Source organism: Erpetoichthys calabaricus, chromosome 6 (genome assembly GCF_900747795.2).
Source record: "Erpetoichthys calabaricus chromosome 6, fErpCal1.3, whole genome shotgun sequence".
Taxonomy (NCBI): domain Eukaryota; kingdom Metazoa; phylum Chordata; class Cladistia; order Polypteriformes; family Polypteridae; genus Erpetoichthys; species Erpetoichthys calabaricus.
In genome coordinates, this window is record NC_041399.2 from 80,701,118 (window position 1) to 80,728,716 (window position 27,599).

At 38.8% G+C, this 27,599-nt stretch overlaps 1 protein-coding gene across 1 annotated transcript in view; it reads right to left on the reverse strand.

The window, feature by feature from the left end:
* The window catches only part of smchd1 (structural maintenance of chromosomes flexible hinge domain containing 1), a 509,382-nt gene that overhangs the window by 183,358 nt on the left and 298,425 nt on the right, over positions 1 to 27,599 (reverse strand). Inside the window, 2 exon segments of the mRNA XM_051928888.1 lie at positions 5,352 to 5,519; positions 13,236 to 13,354. Of these exon segments, the coding sequence (XP_051784848.1) occupies positions 5,352 to 5,519; positions 13,236 to 13,354 (287 nt within the window).

Sequence of the window (27,599 nt, forward strand, 5' to 3'; positions counted from 1 at the left end):
TTCTTGATTTGCTTTTCACATGGCCAAGTATACGTTGCATGCTCAAGAGTAAGCTCAGCGCACAACTTGGTCATATTACAACCGGAGGGGCGAAACTGACAACATGGTATACAAAGAGATCCTTAACAAATAATTATTGGTATAATTTCCCTCAGTTTATTATTTAAAATTTTAAAGCAGTACTTTGCCGCTGCGAAGCGCGGGTATTTTGCTATATACATACAGCAAAACTCATAACAATGACAACACAATTACATTGACAATCATGTTATGTTCTTTTTAAAATGTTTCCTTTTCTTTTTCATAACCTCTTTAACACTCTACTTCTCCGCTGCGAAGCGCGGGTATTTTGCTAGTAAAAAATAAAAAAAAATGAGAAATCACAAGTAAACTTTTTTTTCACATTGTCATTATGGGGTGTTGTGTGTAGAATTCTGAGGAAAAAAAATGAATTTAATCCATTCTGGAATAAGGCTGTAACATAACAAAATGTGGAAAAAGTGATGTGCTGTGAATACTTTCTGGATGCACTGTAGAGTGGCTATTCAACGTCATTCTCATTTATCTCAAAATAATCTGTATGAACAGTTCCAGTCTGGTTTTCATCCCCTCCACAGTACAGAAACGGCACTTATAAAAATTACTAATGACCTCCTTATGGTACAGTTGTGCTTGAAAGTTTGTGAACCCTTTAGAATTTTCTATATTTCTGCATAAATATGACCTAAAACATCGTCAGATTTTCACTCAAGTCCTAAAAGTAGATAAAGAAAAACCAGTTAAACAAATGAGACAAAAATATTATACTTGGTCATTTATTGCTTAAGGAAAATGATCGAATATTACATATTTGTGAGTGGCAAAAGTATGTGAACCTCTAGGATTAGCAGTTAGTTTGAAGGTGAAATTCGAGTCAGGTGTTTTCAATCAATGGGACAACAATCAGGTGTGAGTGGGCACCCTGTGTTATTTAAAGAACAAGGATCTATCAAAGTTTGCTTTTCACGACATATGTTTGTGGAGGTGTATCATGGCACGAACAAAGGAGATTTCTGAGGACCTCAGAAAAAGAGTTGTTGATGCTCATCAGGCTGGAAAAGGTTACAAAACCATCTCTAAAGAGTTTGAACTCCACCAATCCACAGTCAGACAGATTGTGTACAAATGGAGGAAATTCAAAACCATTGTTACCCTCCCCAGGAGTGGTCAACTAGGTCACAAAGGACCCCAGGGTAACTTCTAAGCAACTAAAAGCCTCTCTCACATTGGCTAATGTTCATGTTCATGAGTCCACCATCAGGAGAACACTGAACAACAATGGTGTGCATGGTAGGGTTGCAAGGAGAAAGCCACTGCTCTCCAAAAAACACATTGCTGCTCGTCTGCTGTTTGCTAAAGATCACGTGGACAAACCAGAAGGCTATTGGAAGAATGTTTTGTGGACGGATGAGACCAAAATAGAACTTTTTGGTTTAAATGAAAAGTGTTATGTTTGGAGAAAGGAAAACACTGCATTCTAGTATAAGAACCTTATCCCATCTGTGAAACGTGGTGGTGGTAGTATCATAGTTTGGGCCTGTTTTGCTGCATCTGGGCCAGGACGGCTTGCCTTCATTGATGGAACAATGAATTCTGAATTATATCAGAGAATTCTAAAGGAAAATGTCAGGACATCTGTCCATGAACTGAATCTCAAGAGAAGGTGGGTCATGCAGCAAGACAACAACCCTAAGCACACAAGTCGTTTTACCAAAGAATGGTTAAAGAAGAATAAAGTTAATGTTTTGGAATGGCCAAGTCAAAGTCCTGACCTTAATCCAATCGAAATGTTGTGGAAGGCCCTGAAGCGAGCAGTTAATGTGAGGAAACCCACCAACATCCCAGAGTTGAAGCTGTTCTGTAATGGGCTAAAATTCCTCCAAGCCGGTGTGCAGGACTAATCAACAGTTACCGGAAACGTTTAGTTGCAGTTATTGCTGCAAAGGGGGGTCACACCAGATACTGAAAGCAAAGGTTCACATACTTTTGCCACTCACAAATATGTAATATTCGATCATTTTCCTTAAGAAATAAATGACCAAATATAATATTTTTGTCTCATTTGTTTAACTGGTTTATCTTTATCTACTTTTAGGACTTGAGTGAAAATCTGATGATGTTTTACATCATATTTATGCAGAAATATAGAAAATTCTAAAGGGTTCACAAACTTTCAAGCACAACTGTAGCTGATTCTGGTTTAATTACTATTCTCATCCTCATTGATCTGAGTGCAGCATTTGACACTATTTGTCACACTATTCTTCTTAACAGATTATCTTCGATTGGCATTACCCACACGCCACTAGATTGGTTCAGATCCTACCTCTCAGGCCGTACTCAGTTTGTTCAGCTTAAAACTTTCACATCCCAACCCACCACTGTTACTTCAGGTGTGCCCCAGGGCTCTGTCCTGGGGCCCCTCCTTTTCATTATTTACCTCCTTCCCCTTGGTAATATCTTTTGTAAATATAACATTAGCTTCCACTGTTATGACACCCAGCTCTATCTCACTAGCAAACCACCTGCTTCCTTTCCACCCTCCTCGCTTATTGATTGCATTGCAGAAATCAAATCCTGGTTTTCTTCAAATTTTCTTAAATTAAATAGTGACAAAACTGAGGTTCTCCTCATTGGTACAAAATCAACATTATCCAAAACTGATCATTTTTCATTTGTTATTGATAATTCCTCTGTCTCCCCTTCCCCACAGGTTAAGAGTCTGGGTGTCATCCTTGACAGTACTTTATCCTGTCAGTCCCACATCAATAACATCTCCCAGTCTGCTTATTTCCACTTGCGTAACATTAATCGTATTTGTCCCCCCCTCACTCCCCACACCACTGCTATCCTTGTAAATAGCCTTGTCACTTCTTGTCTGGATTATTGCAATTCCCCTTCCTTTGGTCTTTCTTGCAGATCTCTTTATAAGCTTGAACTGGTCCAGAATTCAGCTGCCCGCATCATTACTAGAACCCCCTTTATTCACCATATAACTCCCGTTTTGCAGCAGCTTCATTGGCTTCCAGTTAAGTTCCGCGTTCAATTCAAAATTCTTCTGTTAACTTTTAAGGCTATCCACAACCTTTCCCCTTCATATCTGTCTGACCTCCTCCATGTTGCCATTCTCTCCCATACCCTTCCTCCATCCACTTGACTGTCCCCTTCGTCTGTCTTACCACTATGGGGAGCAGAGCATTCAGTTGCTCTGCTCCCCAGTTCTGGAACTCACTACCATCTTAAGAGCTTAGAAATATTGAATCATTTTCATTTTCAAATCTAAACTTAAAACTCATTTGTTTAAGACTGCTTTTTCACTTTGATTACAATTGCTCTGTCTGATTTTAATTTTTGTATTACAGTTTTGTTTATAATCTGTTTTTTATTTATTGTTCGGTGTCCTTGAGTGTTTAGAAAGGCACCTACAAATAAATAAAATGAATTATTATTACTATTATTATTATTATTATTATTATGAACAAATAATACTTCATAAGCAGGCTATTGATATAAGCTAGAAGCTTATTAAATATAAGTTATTCAGTAAAACACTGAATATTGCTAATCTTTACTGCTGCCCAAATCATAACTTGAATTCTTCCAAGCTACCTGTCTAACTCCAACAAAAATATTTTGCTTATATGCTGAACCGCACATCACAAGTGCCCTGAAATATGTACTACTCAATTTGACTGAAAACCCCTGAAACGAGGGTATTACATCCATTACTAAAGGAAATAAGGCATTATATTATATGTTATATACTAATTGTTGAGCATTCCTAGTCCAAAATTACAAAATGCTCCAAAACCCTTAAGTTTTCGGGATCTCACACCTGTGTTCCCTCAAGTTTTTTTTCTACCAAGTGAACGTTAACCACATATGTGCATATTTCTAAAGGATTTATTCATTCTGGCCCACAATCAATGACTGTTATTGGGGTTCCATGTGAAATAGTGAGCACCTTGATTCTGCGTGGCAGTTTCAGTGTGTTGTGCGTGGCTTTGGGAGTGAAAGATGAACCATAAATAGTGACGTTCTATTAACGCTTACAGTTAACAAATGCTTCTTTCTCATTAGGTGCCTTTATTGCAATAGGAGTACAGTATAGGTACTCATCGAATTAATGACCTGTGTGTTTTACGATCATTCAACTTAAAGACTGCTACTGTGTCTCATGGGCAAACAACATTTTTTTGCAAGATCAGCTATATATGCTGTGACTCATTCATCTCAGTCTCAGTTTATTACCTGCAGCAGTTTTGATAACATTCATTTACATTTGTCTTATAATTAAAGGAAAAAAGGCTATTGATCTCGACACAAAAATGAAGGTGACCAAGCAGCATAAGGGAGGAAAGACGGCGAATACAATCACTTGTGCCTTTAACGCTAGAATTACCTAAGCCTATGAAAAATCTCGTAAACCCAGCCCACCTTAAATCCGTTCGCACCAATCCATTCAGCATCTTTTATCTTGTAAAAAAAAGGATATAAAGCAACCAATACGATTTAAGGGATTTACTATACAGCACTATACATATGGTCAAGTTTGAATACATATACCAGTCTGTCATAAGTTCAGATCAACTTATGACAGGTCCATTGAAAGAGAACGTGGTCATAAATCAAAGACTACCATTAAATTGATCCGATTACGTTAAGAAAACTAGAAACTGCTGCAATTTGCCTTTTTTTGTTGGGAAATATTTTGTTGACTACATGAAAACTAAAGTACTCATCAGTCGGTTAATGGCTTTCAGCATAGCAGGCATGATGGAGTGAAGGTAGACAGAGACATTCCTGACCTATTGGTCAGTTCCCTGACAAGTGACAACTGGTAGCCAATATAAACTGACAAAAAAACAGAAAAGTTCTTCAGTGCAAAGATGCAGTATTGACCCTCTTTAAAGAGAAATAAAATTCAGTCTGTACATCAAATTCATCGCTTCTGAGGTGTAATATGTTTGTCATGTCAATGCATATTTCAACAACAGCTTGGTAAAAAGAATTATCATCATTTAGCTGGTTTGATAAAGGGTGTCCCAAGGTATCTCAATATGTATACGCAAGTATTGTAAAATAAAAAATTCTGCTGGTCCTAGGCATTTCAGATTAGGGATACTCAATCTGTACTGTACATATACACACAAGAAATACATATATGAGTAAAGACACCAATAAAACAATATGACTCAGCTTTCAACTTTCAACATAAATATAGAAGACAGTATTATTACATAAGATAGTCATCTAAAATGTAAAAACAAACAAAAAAAAGATCAGAAATAGACAATTATTTCAGACATTACCTCTTCTGTATCTGTAGGTTGAACAATCTTTAGTTGAGCTGGAGGTCCTGCAACCAGGTTAATTCGAACATACTCTGCAAACTCTCGCCAAGCAAAACATAATTCTTTGGGACCAGGTGCTCCTGGCAAGAACTTTATCCCTTGAACAAACATCATTTTTGTTTTGTCCTATTAAAAATGGGAAAAAGTCAGTGAATTATGCAATCACTAAAAATGAGTTAAAAAAGACTTTTCATAATTAATTACAATGCACTGGAATTACACATTTAAATTAGTATTTCTGGCTTTGAAAGAAAAACATACAGAATTTAAAATATTCACAGTTTTCTTAAGAGTTAGTGCCTTCCTTAAATCCAATACTATCAATTTAGGCACTAGCTCCAACAAACCTGAAGTGGATTAAGCAGGTTAGATAATGGACAGGAGGAAGTATGGAATTGGTTTACCTCAGAGTGAAACCTATTACTAAAATTTGTTAATGCATTCCCAATGAATGAATAAAAGAAAATCTAACATTCATTAAAAGGTATTAAAACAAGAAAAAGGCAAAATAATTGAGAAAATATACACATCAATTAGCCACAATAGTCAGGTTAAAGTGAATAACATTGGTTCATTCATTACAGTGGTACCTGTGAAGATACTAGCAAATGAACAGTAATGTTCTTAAAGGTGGTGTTTTGGAAGCAAGTAAAATGGGCAAGTATAAGGATCTGAGTGGCTTTGACATAGTCCAAATTGTGATGGCTAGACAACATCTCCAAAACGACAGGTCTCTGTGGGGAGTTACTGGTATGCAGTGGTAAGTACCTACAATAAGGAGACACAAAATGAGCCACTAATCAATCTCTCTCATTCTTTCCTAGGGCATGAAGCGGAAGCGGAAGCAGTAGCAGAAAATGGCCGACAGTGAGATGAATCGCGTTGCCGTCATTGCAGAAGAACTCCAGGCTCTCAACAAACAGATCCAGAAACTCCTGTCCAGACAAAGGTACCTTAGGTATTTGAAGGCTTGGCTGCTAGAAACACCATCCTCGCCATCTGAAATCGATGTTACATGCCGGGTTTCAGTAACATCAACTCCACGTTGTGCCGCTCACCTCCAAGGACAAGTAAGCTTCACCCCCACGCCTCGTCGGAGCGACGACGCCACCGATGAAGACCTCGGCGTGTTTCAGCAATGCAGGCGGGGGTTCAAGGCTAGAACACCTCCATCAGCACAGGCGAGCATCTCAACCCAGAACCAGTTCGACCCTCTCCATGTCCCCAGTTTGCCTTCAACTCCAGGGGATGTAATCGTAATGGGTGATTCGATTGTAAGAAATCTCAATATCACATGCCTAATAATTGGAAATCTTTTGTTTCTTGTTTTCTCGATGCTCGTGTCCGAGATGTGATGAAACGTGTCCCGACAGTCTACGAGAAGCACAAGAACAGAGCAGTGGGATCCATTATATTACGCGCCGGCGTAAACGACGTGAGGCACCAACAGTCGGAAATTCTTAAGGCTGACTTCGCAGCACTAATTAAAGACACAAAGGAGAGGACCCCGTCGGCAAGGATCTTCATCTCGGGTCCACTACCTCTCGTTAGACAATCAAACGAATACTACAGTCGTCTGCTGGGATTAAACAACTGGCTGAAAGGCTTCTGCAAGAATCAAGACATCAGGTTCATCGACAACTGGGACCTCTTCTGGGAAAGGCCGCGTTTCTTCAAGCGGGATGGCCTGCATCCGAATAGATTTGGCGCCCGGGTCCTCTCCGAAAACATTGCTAAGGTAATTCGTCTCTCTTGACTGTCTATTTCTACTCTAAACCCCTTCCGTAATGCTAATGCTTTGCTAGGACATGATAATTGCTTAACAAAGTCTTCCATAAAAGTGCACAATATTAATACTCTAATAACCAATCTTAATGCACGTAAAAAATCTAGGCAGTGCAGCATAAACACTAATAATTTAATTACAATTACTACTTTAGATGATCAACGTATTAAAACTATAAAAACAGATTATAGATTAAATAAAAAATACACACAGAGTGGCTCTAACAAAAATAACTTAGTTTCTGTTCCAAACATCAATAACGTACATAGAATTCAGCTCTGCTCCTCCGAAACATTAAATATGGCACTATTAAATGTTAGAGCATTAACTAACAAGACGTTTTTTTATCAACGATCTTATTAGTGATAGAAAAATTGATTTTATTGCACTAAGTGAAACATGGCTTAGCTCAGACGGTTGGCTGTTTTAATCAAATCTGCGCCTCCGAATTACAGTTTTACTCATGCGGATCGCCAAGGAAAGAAAGGAGGCAGCTTGGTAAACATTTACTCAAGCCGAAATGATGTCAGTTTTGGTAAATTCAAGTCCTTCGAGTATCTCGCCCTCCTAAATTTAACACGTCTTTCTTTGAGGAATTCTCTGACTTAATGTAAATTTTAGTTACGAACTATGACACACTCTTAATAGTCGGTGACTTTAACTTTCATATCGCTAATCAGTGTGACCAAAAAGTAAAAGAATTCATGAATCTCCTGGACTCTTTTGATTTGAGATAGCTCGTTAATTAGCCTACACATAAAGCAGGTCATATGTTAGACTTAGTAATTACCAACAGACTAAAAGTTGATGTAAAGCAGGTCATTGATATAGGTCTATCAGACCATTTTCTTTTACTATTTAATATAGAAATAATGATAGAAAACATTCATGAGAAGCATATTGTTAAAAAACGCTTCTTTGATTCATCAGCAGCTTTAAAACTTACAAACATTCTAAGCAATCAGTCCTTTTATAGTGCTAACTATAATAGCGAGGATAATGTAAACAGTAAGGTGGAAAAATTTAATTCTAAGGCTGCTGTTGACATAGTTGCACCTGAAAAGACAGTTAAAAAATCTTCTAGCATTGTTATACCATGGAAGACCCAAAGAGTGTCTGATTTAAAGAGAACATACCGGAGAGATGAGCGTAAACGGAGGAAAACTAAACTAACTATCCACTATGAAATATTGAAGGTTAAAATAACAGAATACAATAACACAGTCCGTCTTGAGAGGCGCTGCTATTTCTCTAAGATTATAAATAACAATGCTAGTAATCCCAGAGTCTTATTCTCTACGATTGATCATCTGCTAAACCCAAGTAACACAAAGGAATGCCTCCAAAATACTTCCAGTGAAACCTGTGAGGGTATTGCTGTATTTTTCAATCAAAAAATTAATGTTATTATAAATAATATAGTATATCTCCCCAACACTGCATATCCTCCTAAGTCCCAGTACTCCATTATAAACAAATTAAATTCTTTCACCAGGATAGATTTACCTGATTTAAATAAAATAATTTCTCAGCTGAGACCTCCACTTGCGTCCTTGACCCAATACCAACAAGTTTTTTTCAAAGTATCAGGCGTGCTAATTGATCATATTTTTGACATAGTAAACTCGTCTTTAGATACGGGGGTCTTCCCAGACTGTCTTAACACTGCTGTAGTTAAACCCCTACTCGAGAAGAATAATCTTGACCCCTCTGCTTTTGAAAATTTTAGACCCATTTCTAACCTGCCTTTCTTAAGTAAAATTTTAGAGAAGGCAGTCATTATGCAGTTAAATGAGCACCTCAATAAACATGCTATTCTTGATAAATTTCAGTCAGGTTTTACAACAAATCACAGAACAGAAACTGCACTCGTTAATGTAGTAAATGACTTGCGGGTAAATGCAGACAGAGGCTATTTATTTGTTCTCATCCTCCTAGATCTGAGTGCCGCATTTGACACCGTTGATCACAATTCTTAGAAATCACCTTAGTCAATGGGTGGGCCTCTCTGGCAGTGTCTTAAATTGGTTTGAATCCTACCTGGCAGGCAGAAAATTATTTGTTAGTTGTGGTAATTATACTTCAAAGACACATGATATTCTATATAGTGTTTCACAAGGCTCTGTCCTGGGTCCGCTGCTCTTCTCAATCTACATGCTTCCGTTAGGTCAGATTATCTCGGGGCACAATGTGAACTACCACAGCTATGCTGATGACACACAGCTGTATTTATCAACTGCACCCGATGACCCAGACGCTGTTATTTCACTAAGACAATGTCTTACTTGTGTTTCTAATTGGATGAATAGTAATTTTCTCAAGCTAAATAAAGAGAAAACAGAAATTTTAGTGATTGGCAATAATGGAGAAAATGAGATTATTAGAAATAAACTTGATGCATTAGGATTAAAAGTCAAGACGGATCTTATATATCGGAATGTCTGACACCCTATATTCCAAATCGTAACCTTAGATCCTCAAATGAGTGTCTGCTTAGAATTCCAAGAGCAAAACTTAAAAGAAGTGGTGAGGCGGCCTTCTGCTGTTATGCACCTAAAATCTGGAATAGCCTGCCAGTAGGAATTCGTCAGGCTAATACAGTGGAGCACTTTAAAAAACTGCTGAAAACACATTACTTTAACTTGGCTTTCTGATAACTTCACCTTCATTTAATCCTGATACTATGTATATTCAATTCATTATAATAACTATTCATGGTGGCTCTAAAATCCATACTAACCCCTACTCTCTCTTCTGTTTTTTTTCCCGTTTTTTTGTGGTGGTGACCTGCGGCAAAGCATCGTGATGTTCCTACATTGATGGATTAAAAACCGGAAGTCTACATGACCATCATCATCAAGTCCTTCCATGAGAACCCTAAATACAAAGTGAACTGTTTCATTTATGTTAGGTAGAATGCCCAAAGGGGGCTGGGCGGTCTCATGGCCTGGAACCCCTACAGATTTTATTTTTTCTCTCCAGCCGTCTGGAGTTTTTTTTTTTTTTTTTTCTGTCCTCCCTGGCCATCAGACCTTACTCTTATTCTATGTTAATTAGTGTTATCTTATTCTAATTCTTACTTTGTCTTTTATTTCTCTTTTCTTCATTATGTAAAGCACTTTGAGTTACATTATTTGTTTGAAAATGTGCTATATAAATAAATGATGATGTTGTTGTTGTACCAAAAATAGTCCGATAACCTGGGAACCAGTGACAAGTTCTTGGGCACCCTAGGCTCAATGATGTGCGATGGGAGTGAGGGCAAGCCAATCTGCTCCTATCCCACAAAGGAGCTGCTGTAGCACAAACTGTTGAAAAACTTAATGCTGGCCATGAGAGAAAGGTGTCAGAACACACAATGCATTGCATATTGCTGCATATGGGGCAGCATTTCCACAAACCACTGCATTAGAGGCTTGACAGAGCATCACTACAGAAGATACTCAGCACCTGGTGAAGTCTGTTCAAGCAGTCATTGTAAGCAAGGGATATGCAACAAAGTACATTATGGTGCCCTGAAACAGGGGACCATGTATAAAAAGTGTTGTAATTTATCCATGCAGTGACCAAAATGCAAATATCATTAAATGAAAGACTGCAATGTGAATGGTCTGATTTGTAATTTTAAACTATAGAGCAGAGACATATAACAAGGAAAATTGCCTTTTCATCCAAAATATTATGGATGGCACTGAATATTAAATGCTGGGGTCTGTCATGCAATTACTTGGAAACTTAATGGGGCTTAATTCTGGTCTTGGTCAAAAGCTTATGACCAAATATGTAATGGAAATTACAAAAAATATGAATTTTTTTTTTTTTAAACTCAGGAAACTAAAATGTGCTCATGGGGTTTCTTACAGCAAATTAATAGGCAAACTAACTGAGAAAATGACATGGTAGAAAGAAAAAGAAGAGCAGCAAAATCTAATGAGCAAAAAAGCAAATTGCAGAAGCTGATAACATGATAGGATAAAGAATTACAGCTCCGTTGTGCATCAAGCTCATGGAATGCAGCAACCTGCTGATACTCTCAAACTATTGGTGCTAGAACTTTGACCGTGATCTAAAGCCTCTTACCTTATATGTTCCAAAAGGTCAAAAACCTTAAGGTCATGGCAACCTTGGAAAAAAATCGAACAATCGACAATGTGACGTGGCTGAAAAAAAAAAGCAGTGCCATCTGCAGAGTTTCGTATTGGTGGGCTTTCTTTCTTTTTGAGGGCCTTTGAGAGGTCTTTTCTCTTGGCATGATGACACTACACACGTCAATAGCAAAGAGAATACAAGGCTCTTGATATCCACGATTTATATAAGACAGGTTCCACCAGCATACTCCCTCAGGAGGATCTAATCATTTTCACCTAACCTGCAATACCCAATTCCAATCATTTAGCTTTAAAGTACCAATAAATGTAGCAAGGAATTCTGTTTTTTCCATGTGATAGATGTATAATATTGTTAATTTGTATTCAGCAATCTAAATCTGCTATGCCAAAAAATGCTACAGCATTGCCAAAAAGCTAGTTATGCATTACGCCATTTCAATCACATTTAACATTGTTAGTTGGTGCACTGCCGAGAGAATTTTTGGATTGTGTATGAGCAAGCTTACTCTCCATCCCTCCCACAACACCCCATTTCCTATTAAAAATTGACAACTCATCTGATGTTGCAGAAAAATGGCATTTCTGCTTGTTTTTGTGTGATACAGCTAAGAAATTGCAATTCAGTAAGATTCATTGATGTGTAAAGAACCCTAGACTTGGGCAACAGCACAGCTAAATAAAGAATAGTCTGGAATGGAACAAACATGTAGGTGTTTGCTTTGATGGTGTGGTCAGTAGGAATTTTTAAAGACATTCTCCTTAAAATATCTCCTCAGATTGAGATAGTACAGCAACACAAAATATATAAATACTAACAACAGTAACAGCTTTAAAGTACCATAATATTAATGGAGTAGTTATCAAACTGTCATTTAAGTAAATTAGCTCTAACTTTCATTAATACCAAAATATAATTTAGGGCTTGAATTTTAATATGTGAAAGACATGGAGATCCCCCCAGCATAACAAGATGTTTTAAACTTGGGAGAATTTCACTTGATTTATCTTATCATGTGCACATTCTGACTTTATTCTTACATTTTCTCTCAGAAACTGAAAAATACTGTTCAAAAGCAATACTAAAAAATAATTCAAACATTATATCTGTACTGTTGGATTAGTGAATTCAAAGATAATTCAGGATATTCTCATTTAAATAAACTGTTTATAGCTGTTTTTTCTAACGTGCTTTTAAAATTTTGTTTGTCAGAGAACCACTCTGTTAGGATGGTAACATTTGCCATTCTAAGATTTTCATTTGCATCATTAGCTGGTTAAAAATAACTTACTATAGAGTAATATTTAAATGACTCAACTTTCAAATATCACAGACTCCTGATGCTGTAATTCTACAAATCTGTTGTTCCTTTTTAACATTTATTCAAACTTTAAGGTTTTCTGGATAAAATTACCTTGTCAGTTCTAAATTATACTCCACTATTTCAGAACTCTTGTAAAACAGACTTTTTGTGCTGTTTCCAAAGTTTCTTATATGAGTGATCCAACTTTGCCATTGCTTAACTTGTGTACAAATCCAAAATTAGAAAATTAATTGGACTAATGTTACCTGTAGTCAACTATTCTTAACCAAATATATGAAGTGCTTTTACTACGTTTGCCTCATTTTGTCTTCAAAACCCAATGAGCGATACCAATTTAATATTTTCATATTCAGTAATTAACTATGCAGTTCTGCACATCACAACTGAAAATTATCTTACATCAAATTAAGTAAGCAGGAATTAAATTATATTAAGCTGAACACAATGCTGTTCTCATTTTTTTTTTTTAGGTTTTTATGTCACCCTATAGCCCTTAACATTTTTCTTGGTGAACACTGCCCCTTAATTATGTTTTGAAATTGAAGACATGCAAATCAAACAAATAAAAAGTTCTGTTTAATATATTACACTGTCAATTCCAGAATGAGATGCTAATTAATATTACCTGCCATGAAACCTTCAAAGCTGATTTATCAAGTCCTTCCGAAGAGATTCCCAAAGAGTTTATCGAAGAGGCTGTCAGTGATTGAATTGTATTACCAAACTGATCAGTAACTTCTAAATCTGCATTGGGAGAAAATAAATAAAAGCATTGTTTAGTAAAATACCTTGTATTATGACATTTAAACATAATATTGTGTTTTATGAACAATTAAGACTATCTTCTGTAAATAAAACTGAAGTTCCCATTAACGCTTATTGTAATTTTTTTTGTGCTTGTTAAAAGGCAAAAATTACTATGTATAGTATGTTCATGAAAACAGCACTACAATAAAAACTCAATTTTCAAATACACACAGGAAACTGTTTTGTAAATTAAAAATCAAGGTTAAGAAAGTCTACCAAAGTAGAAATTCTATAACAATACTGACTCCAGCAAAATCTAAGCCTCCAGTATTATCTGAAAGGAGGAGTTGGAAAATTATTATTATGTTTTCGTACAAAAAAGTAATGTTTTAATAAAGTCAAACTCTATTTTTCATCAACATATCCAAAAAAAACAGACAGACTTTGATAACTCACAAACACAGTGTTAGTTACACGACAGTTTACACTATGAGGTTGTGTCATACAGTGGCAAAACAATGTTAGTTACACGACAGTTTGAACTATGAGGTTGTGTCTTACAGTGGCAAAACAATGACATGTCTAGCTTGCATTAAAAATACTTATCCATCCACACGATGGAGTAGAGCTATGAGACAAATTAGGCATGACCACACTTGTACTTACAGTATGTCATCTATACGAATGTGTATATAAGGTGAAGCCATAAGGTGAAAAAAATAGTGGATGTTCACATCTCACAAGTACAACATGATATATCTTATTTATGTGAAACACCCTCATACACACAAGATAATGGTCTGGATTAACAAACGTTTTACAGTGAAAAAGGCTTGAAAGAGTGGCACTGGCTATCTCGAAATGACTGACACTTGTGAATTGATGTAAGAATTGGTGTAAGCCCTAATCGCCTCAGGTGGCGGCGAAAAATTTGAACCTACTAGGGGGCTTTGCTCGCCAACCACCGGGCCTGAGCTACGCAATAGCATCTTTGCGGTTCTGCCCCTCGCATATGGGGATGCGGGTGTACAATTTAAACAGATTTTTATTTTCATGGGAATTGTTACATATGCAAAATAGAACTATTTTACATTACAGCGAGTAATTAACCATATTAAAAAATAGTAAAACGTAATAATTTGAAAGTAAATTATGTTTCATGTTGCATTAGTTATTCGATTTTGTTCCATTTGGCTTTGAAATTAACATGCAAATACTTTTAAAACTTATACTTTTACTGTAAAAATTCAGTAAAAACAATTTTTTGAATTAAACTCATCAATATCACATTGAATTTTGATTATGTGTTTGGACTTTCATCGTAACAACGCAATGTGTAATTGCCTGTGATTGAATTTCTTTTCTTTCTGTTAAATAAAATGACTTTTTCGAATGTTTGTCTCTGAGATTTGTTAATTGCCTTTGCAAAAGCTATTCTAACAGGAAACCGTTAATGTTTTTAAACAAATGGCATATCAAGATCTCCTTTGTTGTCTAATGTTATTCAAGGAAGATGTACTACATTACCTTTCTTGGATACATCCTTCTTTCTACAGTAATTCGGCCGGTGGAAGACCAGATGGCATTAACGGTTGTAGATATTCTTCGGGATATTGTAAATTGATGTTTTCATCTTCCTCACGATCACCACCACCATAGATCAGCATAGTCTATTGATACGCATTTAACCAATCTGCCGTGTAACAGAGTGACATTTTTGCCGTTAATTTATTTCTCGGTGCTAGGATATCCCGTGTACTAATTTTTTCTGTTGATAACCATTTGTGATGAAATTCTTCAATAAGATTTGGACATAATACGTCTTCTTTAACTGGGAAGTTAAAGTGAGGAAAACTTTAAAATTTATAAGAGCTGAGAAAGCAGGAACTGTGTCTGACAAAAGCATTAACATGAATTAGAGGTGAAAGTACCACGTGTGTGGTTGAATATGGTTGAGAGGAGGGCGTGACCTGAAAAAATCTAATGGCCAAAGTCTCATCTCGCGGGACTTGACAAAAATCTCTTGAAAAAAATTCTTGTCTCATCCCAGGAATTTTTTATTTAATAGAGAGATATGGTTCTCACTAGGGCTGTCAGATTGAACATCGCTATTCAAATATAATTTAAATTCATTTAAAAAGGATCTTATTCATAGGCAAAAGCTAACACTTGATTGTCAAAGAATGGTTGCTTGTTTTACCCAGATTATTTTGGCATCAGGTTACTCCAGTCTTGCTATGCAAAGCTGCAGTATTTTACTGATCTGTTTATCGCACTTCACTTCTAACTGCTACCTTTTCATAATTTTGAATGGTTAGCTTGTCATCTTCATTAGTAAAACTTACAGTCAGTCCTTCACAACATATTTTTTTAATCCCATTATCCAGCACTTTGATCTACAAACATACAAACAGCAGTTTTTCAAAACACTTCTCCTATGCTCTGAAAGTATCATTTTGCATCTTTTATCCCATTTGCTCTTAAACCTGAGATCGTTAACTGTTGTTTATTGTTAAGACCTTCTAATTAAAGCAAATGGAAAACAACAGTGATAATTCTGATTTTCCTTTTATTATAACATTACAAAACCCAACTTTCAAACACTGTCATTCCACACATCGTGAAATGCAATTAATCTCTGTTTTACATTGCTGGTGGTTTGACACATAAAGCCCAAAAGAGTGAGATATAATTAAAAATATTCAAGCCGCCTTTATTAAAATACTACTTCAGCTGCAAAGGAGAAAAAAAAAAAAGACTGACTATGCTAAAAGAAAATAGAATTTATCAAATAACTACTCATACCACTTGTGCTTCAGAAGAGGACATCCACCTGAAGCTAAGCATGATCAGGCCCAGTCAGTACCTGGATAAGAGATCATCTAAAAAAGCTTGGATTACTGCTGGAAAAGGTGTTGGTGAGGCCAGCACGGGGCACTTCCACTGCGGTGTGAATGATCCCAATGCCCCATTGCGGTGATGGAGACATCTGTGCTATAAAAATGGCACCATCCTTTAGATGAGACGTAAAACCTAAGTCCTGACTCTCTGTTTTAATAAAAGACCCCTGGGCAAGCTAGATCTACTGAAGAATAGACTAAGATTAAACATTTTATTTTTGAAACAACCAACCCAAAGTCTTGATCTTAGCTTAATAAAAATGTTGCAAAATGACACAAAGCAAGCTGTTAATCTGTCTTTGTTTCAAAAAGCTGCTAAACCAATTAAGATAACCCTATTTTCAACTAACTAAAGGCAATCTAAGGGACATAATCAAAGAGTAGACAGATCTCAGCAAAGAAATAGTCATTTGAAAGGTAACTAATTTAACGATTTTGCATGTCTTTTTTTGACCACTTTTTATGCTACATCAGAGTTTTGAGAAGATAATGGTGATAATCATAAGCAATCTAAAATTATAAGTATAGTTGCAATTTTGTAAACACATTGTTTACCTTGCCTTCTACTTCAGAATAAGCTTAGAGCTTCCACGCATTAGTTAAAAAATGAGAACTGAGAGCTGAGGAAGCATCAGAGACTTATCTCCTCCCTGTTTAGAATAGGTAGAAACCCTGAAGTGCACCATCCTGCCTACACAACAGAAACAAAGGAAAACCAGCTCAAGCCCACAAAATTATGAAAAACGCAAGTATCTGCCACATCAAGTCACATTCTTACAAGGGAATTCAAATGACAAGCATACCATAAGAATTATAACTTGCCAATCCACACTCAAGTGGACAAAATTCTTCCTGAAAAGGGTGCTCTAAGTAGCCCAGAGTGACAACAGACTGCCTCTTAGCCATTTGTTTTGAAAACAGAGAAGTTAATATAAAAAGGCTTTTGCTAAAATCATCAAATAATGAATACAAACTGTGTAATATTTTGATTTTGGATATTCTAAAATTTTATCTTTATAAAAATAAAATTAAAATACAGTACACCCCCAAAATTTGTGGGAGTTCGTTCCTAGAGCACCTGCGAATTGTGAAAAACTGCAAATTTTGGATGTGGTTAAAAAAAAAAAAACGGTTATTTTTATAGTTTAAACCCTAAATATGTCCCCAAAACACTTCAATTTAATTTCAAACTCAGCTGAATACATTACCTAAAAATAAAAAATGTAAAGGTAAACCTGTATACTGTACTGCTATGTCTCCTGTAGTGCTAGAATGTAAAATACAGATGTTACCGCTATATGTACTGTAATTCATGCAAGTACATTTTCATTGCCAGAAGCCTCAGAAGGTCCGTGGCCTTTCGGCGGCATCTTGGGGCTTTAAATCTTGAACTGCCACATACTTGGGGTTTAATGCATCCCTGGATGCCAAATACTTTTTTGCTGCACTTTAAGTAAACGTCATAATTCACAAAGAAAAACTGAAATTTTAATGAAACACTTTTTTTCATGCAAAGAGCATCACAATTACTGCAACTATGATCATTTTACACACTGCTAATGAACTGTAAAAACTATTTAAAAACACTACTAGAACAATATGTACAAGGTGCAACTGACGCAATGGATGAAATTCAGTAAATCACCGAGCCAACTGTGCTTGAACTCGCTGTACTCAAGCACACAGAGGTAAACGCTGACAGTGGCAGGCTAGTCTAGTACAGCGGCTGAATCCCAGGGACAGTGACGCTTCAGGGTGTCACGCTTGTGTCACAGAATTGCACAGAAACACAGGAGATTGTAGAGACAGGAACTTTATTCAAACACTTCAAACAAACATGTCTCTTTCAGAAGCAAAACGAGCTCAGTATGCAGTTAGTTCTCGATTAAATAATAGACAAACATCATAGGGGAGAACAATGGAAGTGGGACCCCCAACAGCAGCAGAGGATGTCTGGGGGAGGAAAGAGAAACAAAGCAATCAGCCAAAAAGGACAGGTGCTGGAGAAGCATATCACACGACAGAGCAGCTGCAAGTAAGCCCAGCAAGTAAGGAAGCAACGTGAAAGTAGTCTATCAGCGTCTTTTAAGAGGGTTTTTTTGAGGATCGTCCGTGTCTTCTAGGGGTCCGCTCAGCCCCCCTGCTCACAAGGGGCTGGTAGTGGTCAACAGCTGGCTGCTCAATGAATGTACAGCACTGAGTGATCAGCTCCTGCGTGCTCGCAAATGGCACTGGGAAACGACTATAGCCAGTTGTGGTGGTTTAAGGGTTAAGAGGAACAAAATGGAAAACACAACAACACTCAGCTGGAGATGCATCACAGTCAATCAGCAGCAAGGAGAAATGAATAACGTTGTAGCTATCTAGTGTCACTAAGACGACGGCGATTTATTTATTTTTATGGTGGATATTCCAGGGACACACCCAGCCTTGGCCCGACCAGCAGGCACTCACAAATAGAGACAAAAACAAAGCAAACCGGTAATCAAACCACAAAGAATGTAATGAAATAAATGAAAACAACGATACCATCTTTTCCCTTTACGGCAATCACACATTAAATACAACAAAGCACAAACAAAACACACACAGTAAATCATGAAAAACGTTCATGAAAAACAGCAACGGATGAAATGAAATGATGAAAATAGATAGTCCAGAGATCCGCACGTTGAATGGGAATGTAACTACAGTCCTACCGCCAGGTCTCGAAATGGTGAAGACGGGTGGATGGGTTCAGGAGCGCTCCTTTCTTTGCAGGATGGCCATGAATCCACTTTATAGTCCTCATGTACACAGGCATACGGCAGACAATCCAGATGCCAAAAACGAAATGATCCAGGACAAAACGAATAAGTACAGGTAACCCAACAGAAGGCAGACAGACAGGAACTTGAAACACAAATTACAAAAACTTTTTTTTTTGCTTTTGGTCACCAGCCCCCTTTTTAAAAGCCACGCTGACATCCTTTGACACCAACAGCCCCAGTACCCTCAGCAGAAGACCAATCAGAGACACTGCAGGGACTTGCTGGGAGTTGCAGTTTCAAATTCTATTGGCTACTTTCACCATCCCAAACTGCGTTTTCCTCTACAATTGCTTCCTGTTCTCTCTACAGTACAGTATTTCCACGAAAAAAGCCATAAAAATTGCGGAGGATATTTGCTGTTTCTGCTAACAATTATTAGATAGGTTATATGGAAAAATCCGCAAATGACTGAGGCCGCGAACTCTGAACCACAACCTTGCAGCGGTCTACTGTATCTGAAAGTTAATCTCTACAGAATGGAAGGAGGAGCATTTTCCAAAAAAATATAAGCACGGCAACTGCTGCTTTATTCTTATTGCTTATAGAAAGAAAATGACTGATATTTGCTATTTCTCAGAAGGCTCTAGTTGTGAGGCACTCTCAAATAAATTTAAGACGAACAGTGAAATATTAAAGTTAGTAAGTCCTTGCAAATGTTAGTGTCTCAATAAACTTTAGAAAAAGTTGCTTTGTAACTGTCAAGCAGATATGTTTATATTCAATTTTTTTTGCATTTTGTTTTATTTGATATTAAAGTTAACTTGTGAGGCATTTTTGTCTTCATTCCAATAACAGGTGCAAATGTTTATGCATTAAGTACACAAGGCATCAGAAATTTATAATTTTTGAATTTACTGGTAACCGTATTCCAAGGAATAAGCAGATTTTTGAAAACTATGTCATGATCTAAAAGCACTGTATTCTGCTTTTTAAAAATACAACCACAATACTGGTGAAATGGACTATACGTGAACAGAAAACATGAAAAATAAAATATATGTGAGATGGTAAAGAACTAAAAGGTAATTTAACTCTAAAGGCATGTGAATCTGTCAACTTGTTTTGTGCTATGCCAATTCATAGTAATAAGTGAGCTCATAAATACATTGTGATAAATTATTCCAGATAGATCAAAACAAGTAGGGTAAGTGGTATATTTCAGGGAAGCTTAATAGGGTTTTCTATTAAAGAAAAATATGTATTTTAATGCATTCTTGTTTATCATGATTTTGAAGAGTGGCAACATGATGTAAGTTGGTAAGACGTGCAAGTAAGAATTTCAATGTACTAAGTACATAACGATACGAGACCTGTCCAAAAAGAAACCATTATCCACTATCCACTGCTTATCCAAGGTCGAGTCGCGGGGGCAGCAGCCTAAGCAGGGAAGCCCAGACTTCCCACTCCCCAGCCACCTCCTCCAGAAGGAACCCGAGGCGTTCCCAGGCCAGCCAGGAGATATAATCCCTCCAGCGTGTCCTGGGTCTGCCCTGTGGCCTTCTCCCAGTGGGACATGCCTAGAACCCCCCCCCCCCCCAGAGAGGCATCCAGGGGACATCCTGACCAGAAGCCCGAACCACCTCAACTGAATCCTCTCAATGCAAAGGAGCAGTGACTCTACTCCAAGTCTCTCCCGGATAACTGAACTCCTCACCCTCTCTCTAAGGGAAAGTCCAGCCAACCTGTGGAGAAAACTCATTTCGGCCGCTTGCATCCGCGATCTTGCTCTTTCGGCCACTACCCAAAGCTCGTGGCCATAGGTGAGGGTAGGAACGTAGATCGACTGGTAAATCGACAGCCTCGTCTTTTGGCTCAGCTCTCTCTTCACCACAACAGACCGTTGCAAAGCCCGCATTACTGCGGATGCCGCACCATTCTTCCCTCACTGGTGAACAAGACCCCGAGATACTTGAACTCCTGCACTTGAGGCAGTAATGTGTTCCCAACCTGGAGAGAGCATTCCACCCTTTTCCGGCTGAGAACCATGGCCACCTTGCAGAGGAGCTTTGTCGTCGCTTCTTACAAGAAAAGGCGATGGATAAAGCAAGAGAGGATGCAAAATCGACAAGTTTCTGTTCCAAGACCGCCACTTCCCCAGCCCCTTCAGTGTAATAGTAACCACAGCACAGAGAGAAGTGTGTACATTGCAACAGGTACACATATCGTAAACATAGAAAGGACGGCCCTTGGTTGTGTGTGAACTGTTAACATTTGAATTTGATAATTGCCTATAGCATGGAACTGACCTCTCTGTACTATTCTTTCCTCTGCATGTCCTGGAGTACAAAAGAAACAACCCCATGCACCCAAAAGTAGACACTGGCAAGATCGAAAAAAAAAAAATGCGGTCGCGGATTACAAGCACAAGATGTTATGCGAATGAATATGAATAATATGAATAATGTTGCATCAGTGCCACATCCGAAATGTACTATACAGGTCATAAAGTGAGTTATTCCAAATATCATATATACCTGTGTCTCTGTTTTTTGTCAGTGCAGCTTTGACATCATGGACCATAAAGTGCATACTAATTCAGCGTGAGCAGGAACACTCAATAAAACTGAATAAAAAAAAAATTCAAGTGACGGTGAGATACGAAGAATGCAGATTCACCAGCATTTGTGTGTCAGCTTTTATCCCTCCCGATCAGAGAATTTCCAGTTCGATGGTCTCAAAACACCACTCACATCTACAGTTATTCCCAGTTTCAGATAAAAAGTAACTGCGTCAGTTCTGGGGCAGGGGGGTGTTGTATCATGATCGTGACTAAGAGAGTAAAAGTGAAAAAACAAAACGCTAATTTTTTTACAAGTACAGGTAGTCCCCAGGTTACGGACACTCGACCTACGACTTACGAACAAGGCCGCAGGTGTGATGCATACGCCTCATTAACTGCCGCTCCGTCATCTTTGACTGGAGGATGCTGCAAGAAGTGGCCGGAGGGGTGTGATTTTGCTGCTCGCACAGTGTAGTGTCCCTGTGTCCCTATGGCAGCTCCCGGCGGCAAGCGAGCGGTGACCCACTGGGGCCACAGCTATTGCTCATGTGCAGGACGGAGGGCTTAATGGGGCGGTTCGCTGTCCGCCCACTACGCCGCCGCAGCTACTGCTCCTGACTGGATGCAGGCTGAATGGAGCGGTGTAGGGCGTTTCACTGCCCGCCCACTACACACGGCTCCCCCCGAATCGTTTTCGGTGGGCGGCTAGTAATGCTGAAAGCGGTGACCCGGTTGTGGCTGAACGGGGTGGCGGGGGGTAGCATTGTAGTGTGCTTTGGGTGGCTGCCTGTTAAATGGGGGCGATGGTGGGCGATTCAGTACACGCCTTTGGCCACACCGTCTTCGTTCTCCGTGGGCGGACACACGCTGCAGGCTGCATACTGTAGTGGAGGTGACTGTGTGGTGGGTGGGTGGTGAACCGCCCCTCGCTACTCCCATTCATTCTCAATAGCAAGCCTGCTTGCACTGTTACGTACGTAGCAGGAAGTTGTCTCTTGTCAGTACACCAGATGTGCCGACGAGGGATGCCTGCCTGCTGTGATAGCTGTACAGTGCTGTGCAGAAGAGCTCATCTTAACCTTTTGTCTTCACCCTTCAAGAATGTCTCTGAAACACAAATCTGATGCAAGTGCTGGTGATACACTAAGGAAGAGAAAAACCATCACCATTGAAAATAAAGTAGAAATAATAAAAGGGCCAGAGAGAGGTGAAACTCCATCATTCATTGGCAGACCACTTGGTTACAGTCGGTCAACAATAGCATTTATTAAAATAATGTACCTGTTCTGACTTGCATACAAATTCAACTTAAGTACAAACCTACAGTCCCTATCTTATACATAACCTGGGGACTGCCTGTACTATAAATTTACACTGGCTGTTACAGACACAAGTCAAATGTATGTTTTTATTGTATAATATTAACAATAAGAGCAGCTCACTACTCTAAATGGTAAATTTGCCCCAGGAGCTGGTGTCAAACTCATGACCGCTGGATTATAAGTCGTAGTTGTAACCATAGCACCACTGAAGCTGTAGTATCGCACCTTTTCTGAAAGTGTTTATTTGATATTTGGCCATCAGCCTTCACACATTATACAGTTCATGTCTACCTTTTGTTATCCCAAGGTTGTAAACCGGATATGGACGCAGAGCGCTGGGCACATCGAGGCGCACGCGTACTGCCGCCCGCCACAGAGCAAAAAAAGAAACGAGAGAATTCGAAGGTTGTATTACAGTACGGACAGAATCCCCACAGGTCTATGCTGTGACAACGCACGCGCCTACAACGCACTTGCGAAAGGAGTCACGGCTCAAACCGGCTGTGACAACGCGCGCGCCTACAACACAATGGCGAAAGGAGTCACGGCTCAAACCAAAGAAAACACAGAAACGAGACTACGACCTGTGAACTACACCTGGGGTAAAGCGTGCACGCCAGGTTGTACAGCCGCCCGGACGCGACCATCCACACCACCGCATATACCTTCCATGATATGTCTTCACGCAGCGGCTTCCCACCGTGGCGCATATTGCGCTGTGGCGCTCGCCCCACAGTCAGACGTGGCGGCTTCCCAGAGTCAGTAGGTGGCCCCCAAACAACACAACCTGTTCAAGCAGTCGGTGTCAGCGGAGGCAACAGACTCACGCGCTCTGCCGTACTGCAACGAGCCCGCCGCCTGTAAACTAGACTTGCTCTAATCCACTGTGCCAGTAATGTAGATCACATAACGGTCATTCAGTTTGGCGCCCGCCCCAGAGTCCAGAGTCAAACGCAGCGGCGTACCAAAACGCTGTGAGGCCCGCCCCAGAGTCAAACGCAGCGACTTCCCAAACCGCCGCGGCTTCCGGGAGTCAGTAGGTGGTGCCCAAATAACACAACGTGATGTGCCGTGTCGCCCGCCCCAGACTCAAACGCAGCGCCTTCCCAAATAGCAGCGGCTTCCCAGAGTCAGTACGTGGCGCCCAAACAACACAACCTGTGAGCTACACTTGCTCTAATCCACTGTGCCAGTAATATAGATCACATAACGGTCACAGACTCTAACCCAGCGGCTTCCCACACTCAGTGGCTGGCACACGAACACCACAACCTGTAAACTGAACTTGCTGTGCAAAACTCTGCCAGCAGTCGGTGTCAACAAAGGCAACGGAATCACGTCTCCACAAAACGAGACCACTTTACTACAGATATGCTTATGTAGTTAAATGACATTTCCCCAGATGCACCCACCCTTCCATGATATGTCATTCATCCAGATATCGGACGGAACAGAAACTGATTGCCATTCTTGGATTTCAGATTCGCTAGCGAATCGCGGGCTTACTAGTTTATTACTAAAACATGTTTCTGTTTTAACAATGTGTTTTAACATAGATTGTTGTAGACACAAAACACACATCAAATTATTTCTCCTTACAATTCTGGCTAGCTCACTCCCATATAATCAATCAAGGTAGGAACTGGGAGAACTTCTTGCCCGTTCTGAGGCAGTGGGGGAATGGCTCCAGGGGCGATGATTTGTGACATAGATACCCAATTGGATCATGTTACCCACGATGAAGTATCTACCTTATTGCTGCATGTTGGCACTAACAATATTTATTTAGAGCAATCCGAGGTATTATAGAGGAACTTCATCTCTTCACTGGCTCCTTACTAAGATTATATACAGTAATCCTTCCTCCATCGCGGGGGTTGCGTTCCAGAGCCACCCGCGAAATAAGAAAATCCGCGAAGTAGAAACCATATGTTTATATGGTTATTTTTATATTGTCATGCTTGGGTCACAGATTTGCGCAGAAACACAGGAGGTTGTAGAGAGACAGGAACGTTATTCAAACACTGCAAACAAACATTTGTCTCTTTTTCAAAAGTTTAAACTGTGCTCCATGACAAGACAGAGATGACAGTTCCGTCTCACAATTAAAAGAATGCAAACATATCTTCCTCTTCAAAGGAGTGAAGCAAACAAATCAATAGGGCTGTTTGGCTTTTAAATATGCGAAGCACCGCGGCACAAAGCTGTTGAAGGCAGCAGCTCACACCCCCTCCGTCAGGAGCAGGGAGAGAGAGAGAGAGAGAGAGAGAGAGAAATCAAAAGAGAGAGAGAAAAATCAAAACGTGCCCTTTGAGCTTTTAAGTATGCGAAGCACCTTGCAGCATGTCGCTTCACAAAGCAGCTGCACACAGAAGGTAGCAACGTGAAGATAATCTTTCAGCATTTTTAGACGAGTGTCCGTATAGTCTAGGTGTGCGAACAGCCCCCCTGCTCACACCCCCTACGTCAGGATCAGAGAGAGTCAGCGCGAGAGAGAGAGAGAGAAGTAAGTTGGGTAGCTTCTCTGCCATCCACCAATAGCGTCCCTTGTATGAAATCAACTGAGCAAACCAACTGAGGAAGCATGTACCAGAAATTAAAAGACCCATTGTCCTCAGAAATCCGCGAACCAGCAAAAAATCCGCGATATATATTTAAATATGCTTACATATAAAATCCGCGATGGAGTGAAGCCGCGAAAGGCGAAGCGCGATATAGCGAGGGATTACTGTAAAGGTATTGTGGTGTGAAATTTTTCATACAAGTTGATACATATTTTGTATGTCTTTACTTGTAACTTAGTCAAAGCAATGTAATATTAGTATTTCATTAGTGAGAAGCATTCATGTTTACTCATTAGGACTATGTCAGGATAGTGAATTTTACGACAGGGTTGGGGGAAGTTCCTCAAACAAGTTTGGCAAATGTTTCTCTGCAGGATTATCTCAGTCAGCCCCCACAGGAAAGCCAGACTGCCTAACTGGCAAACTTCACCTTAACACATGGTTTTGGGGGCAGGAGTGAAGGTATTCTCTGCCCCATTGGTCTGAAGTATGGCTGTATGGAATTGGCTTGTTATCATAAGCCTTTAAGTACCATGACACCCCATTGGCTGTAGGGGTTGGACAAAAAATCTATAAATTTGCTTGCTTTACCCCCCACCTCTCTCTCTCTCACCAACTGATAAAAGGAGCATCTGACACCATGAACTGAAAAGGACAACACAATGAAGAGCACAGCTCGACAGCCATATTGAGACAGGCATGAGGCCTGTTCTGAAGAAAACTGACCAAAAACGAGGACTTAACTAGAGACATTTTAAGTAACTAACAAGTCTGGGTGCCGCCTGAAACTACACATCACCATTTATCACGTTGTATGGTTACCAATATTCAAAGGTACTTTGCATATTGTTATTTATGAATATTATCAATAATACATTATTTCAAGTGTAACTTAACTCCTGCTTGTCTTTTACTACACCTAATTGCCTGAGATTATAGATGTAGAAGGGAAGGTGGGGAGAAGTTATATGGTACAATACCTTATAAATAGTGGTAAGTCTGTGAGATTTGAGACATTCTGACAAAGGCTACATATTAATAATACAAAAGGGGAAAGCAGAGTAATATATTACTCTACCAAGACAAAACAAAAGAGAATACAATTTACAGCAGATTGTGTTCCCTTCACTGCTGGCTAGAAATCTAGTATGCAAATAAAAGCATAGTCTTTGCAAACAGTTGGGATGATTTTGGGGAAAGGCCTGGATCTTTCAAGTGAGATGGTCTTCATCTTAACTGGAGGGGATCTTTTGTATTATCCCAAAATATGGCAGTAAAACTACCTGGATGATTGATTAAAGCACCAAACAGGCCATAGTCTTGTTATCTTAAATCACATTCTGTTATTTATCCCACCTGTAACTTTCCTGTAGTTGCTACCCATAATACCTGTTGTGTGGCATCCTATAAATTTAGTCTTGATGCAAACCTTAAACATAAGGTGTATAATTAGACCAAGCAATAAAACCAGACCCTCCTCCAGGGGCAACTGTAATAATAAATTTCTTCAAATTAAAACAAATATATTATCATTTCAGAAAGAACTATGTAGTATTAAATGCTGCTTATTAAACATTCGTTCTCTTAGATGTAAAGCTGTTTTGGTAAATGATACTATATTAATAATAATAATTCTTTGCATTTATATAGCGCTTTTCTCACTACTCAAAGCGCTCAGCAATTGCAGGTTAAGGACCTTTTTGCATATTCCTTCATAAATCTAGAAGATTCTGGTGAAGGAGGTAGCCTTGGAATAATTCATTGTGACAAAATGCAAATCACTTCTAAAAATTTAGTCAACTTCACATCCTTTGAGATGTTCATTTTAAATATTAAAACAGATTCCAACATAATTAATAGTGCTAGTCTACAGACCACAAGAGCCATATTCATTGTTAATGACTGAATTTGGCAACCTTTTATCTGATGTGGCTATGAATTATGATCATGTAGTACATTTTTTACTTATTTGGTACATTCAGTGGGATTTTGTCAGATTGTCAAAGGTCTAACTCAATCATAACCACACATTAGACTTAATTATAACTTACAAAGTTGAAATTAAAAATGTAAATATTACTCCACTAAAATTAAGCTATTTCTGATCATTACTTAATTACATTTTATTTGGTTCTGCCCTTCCTAA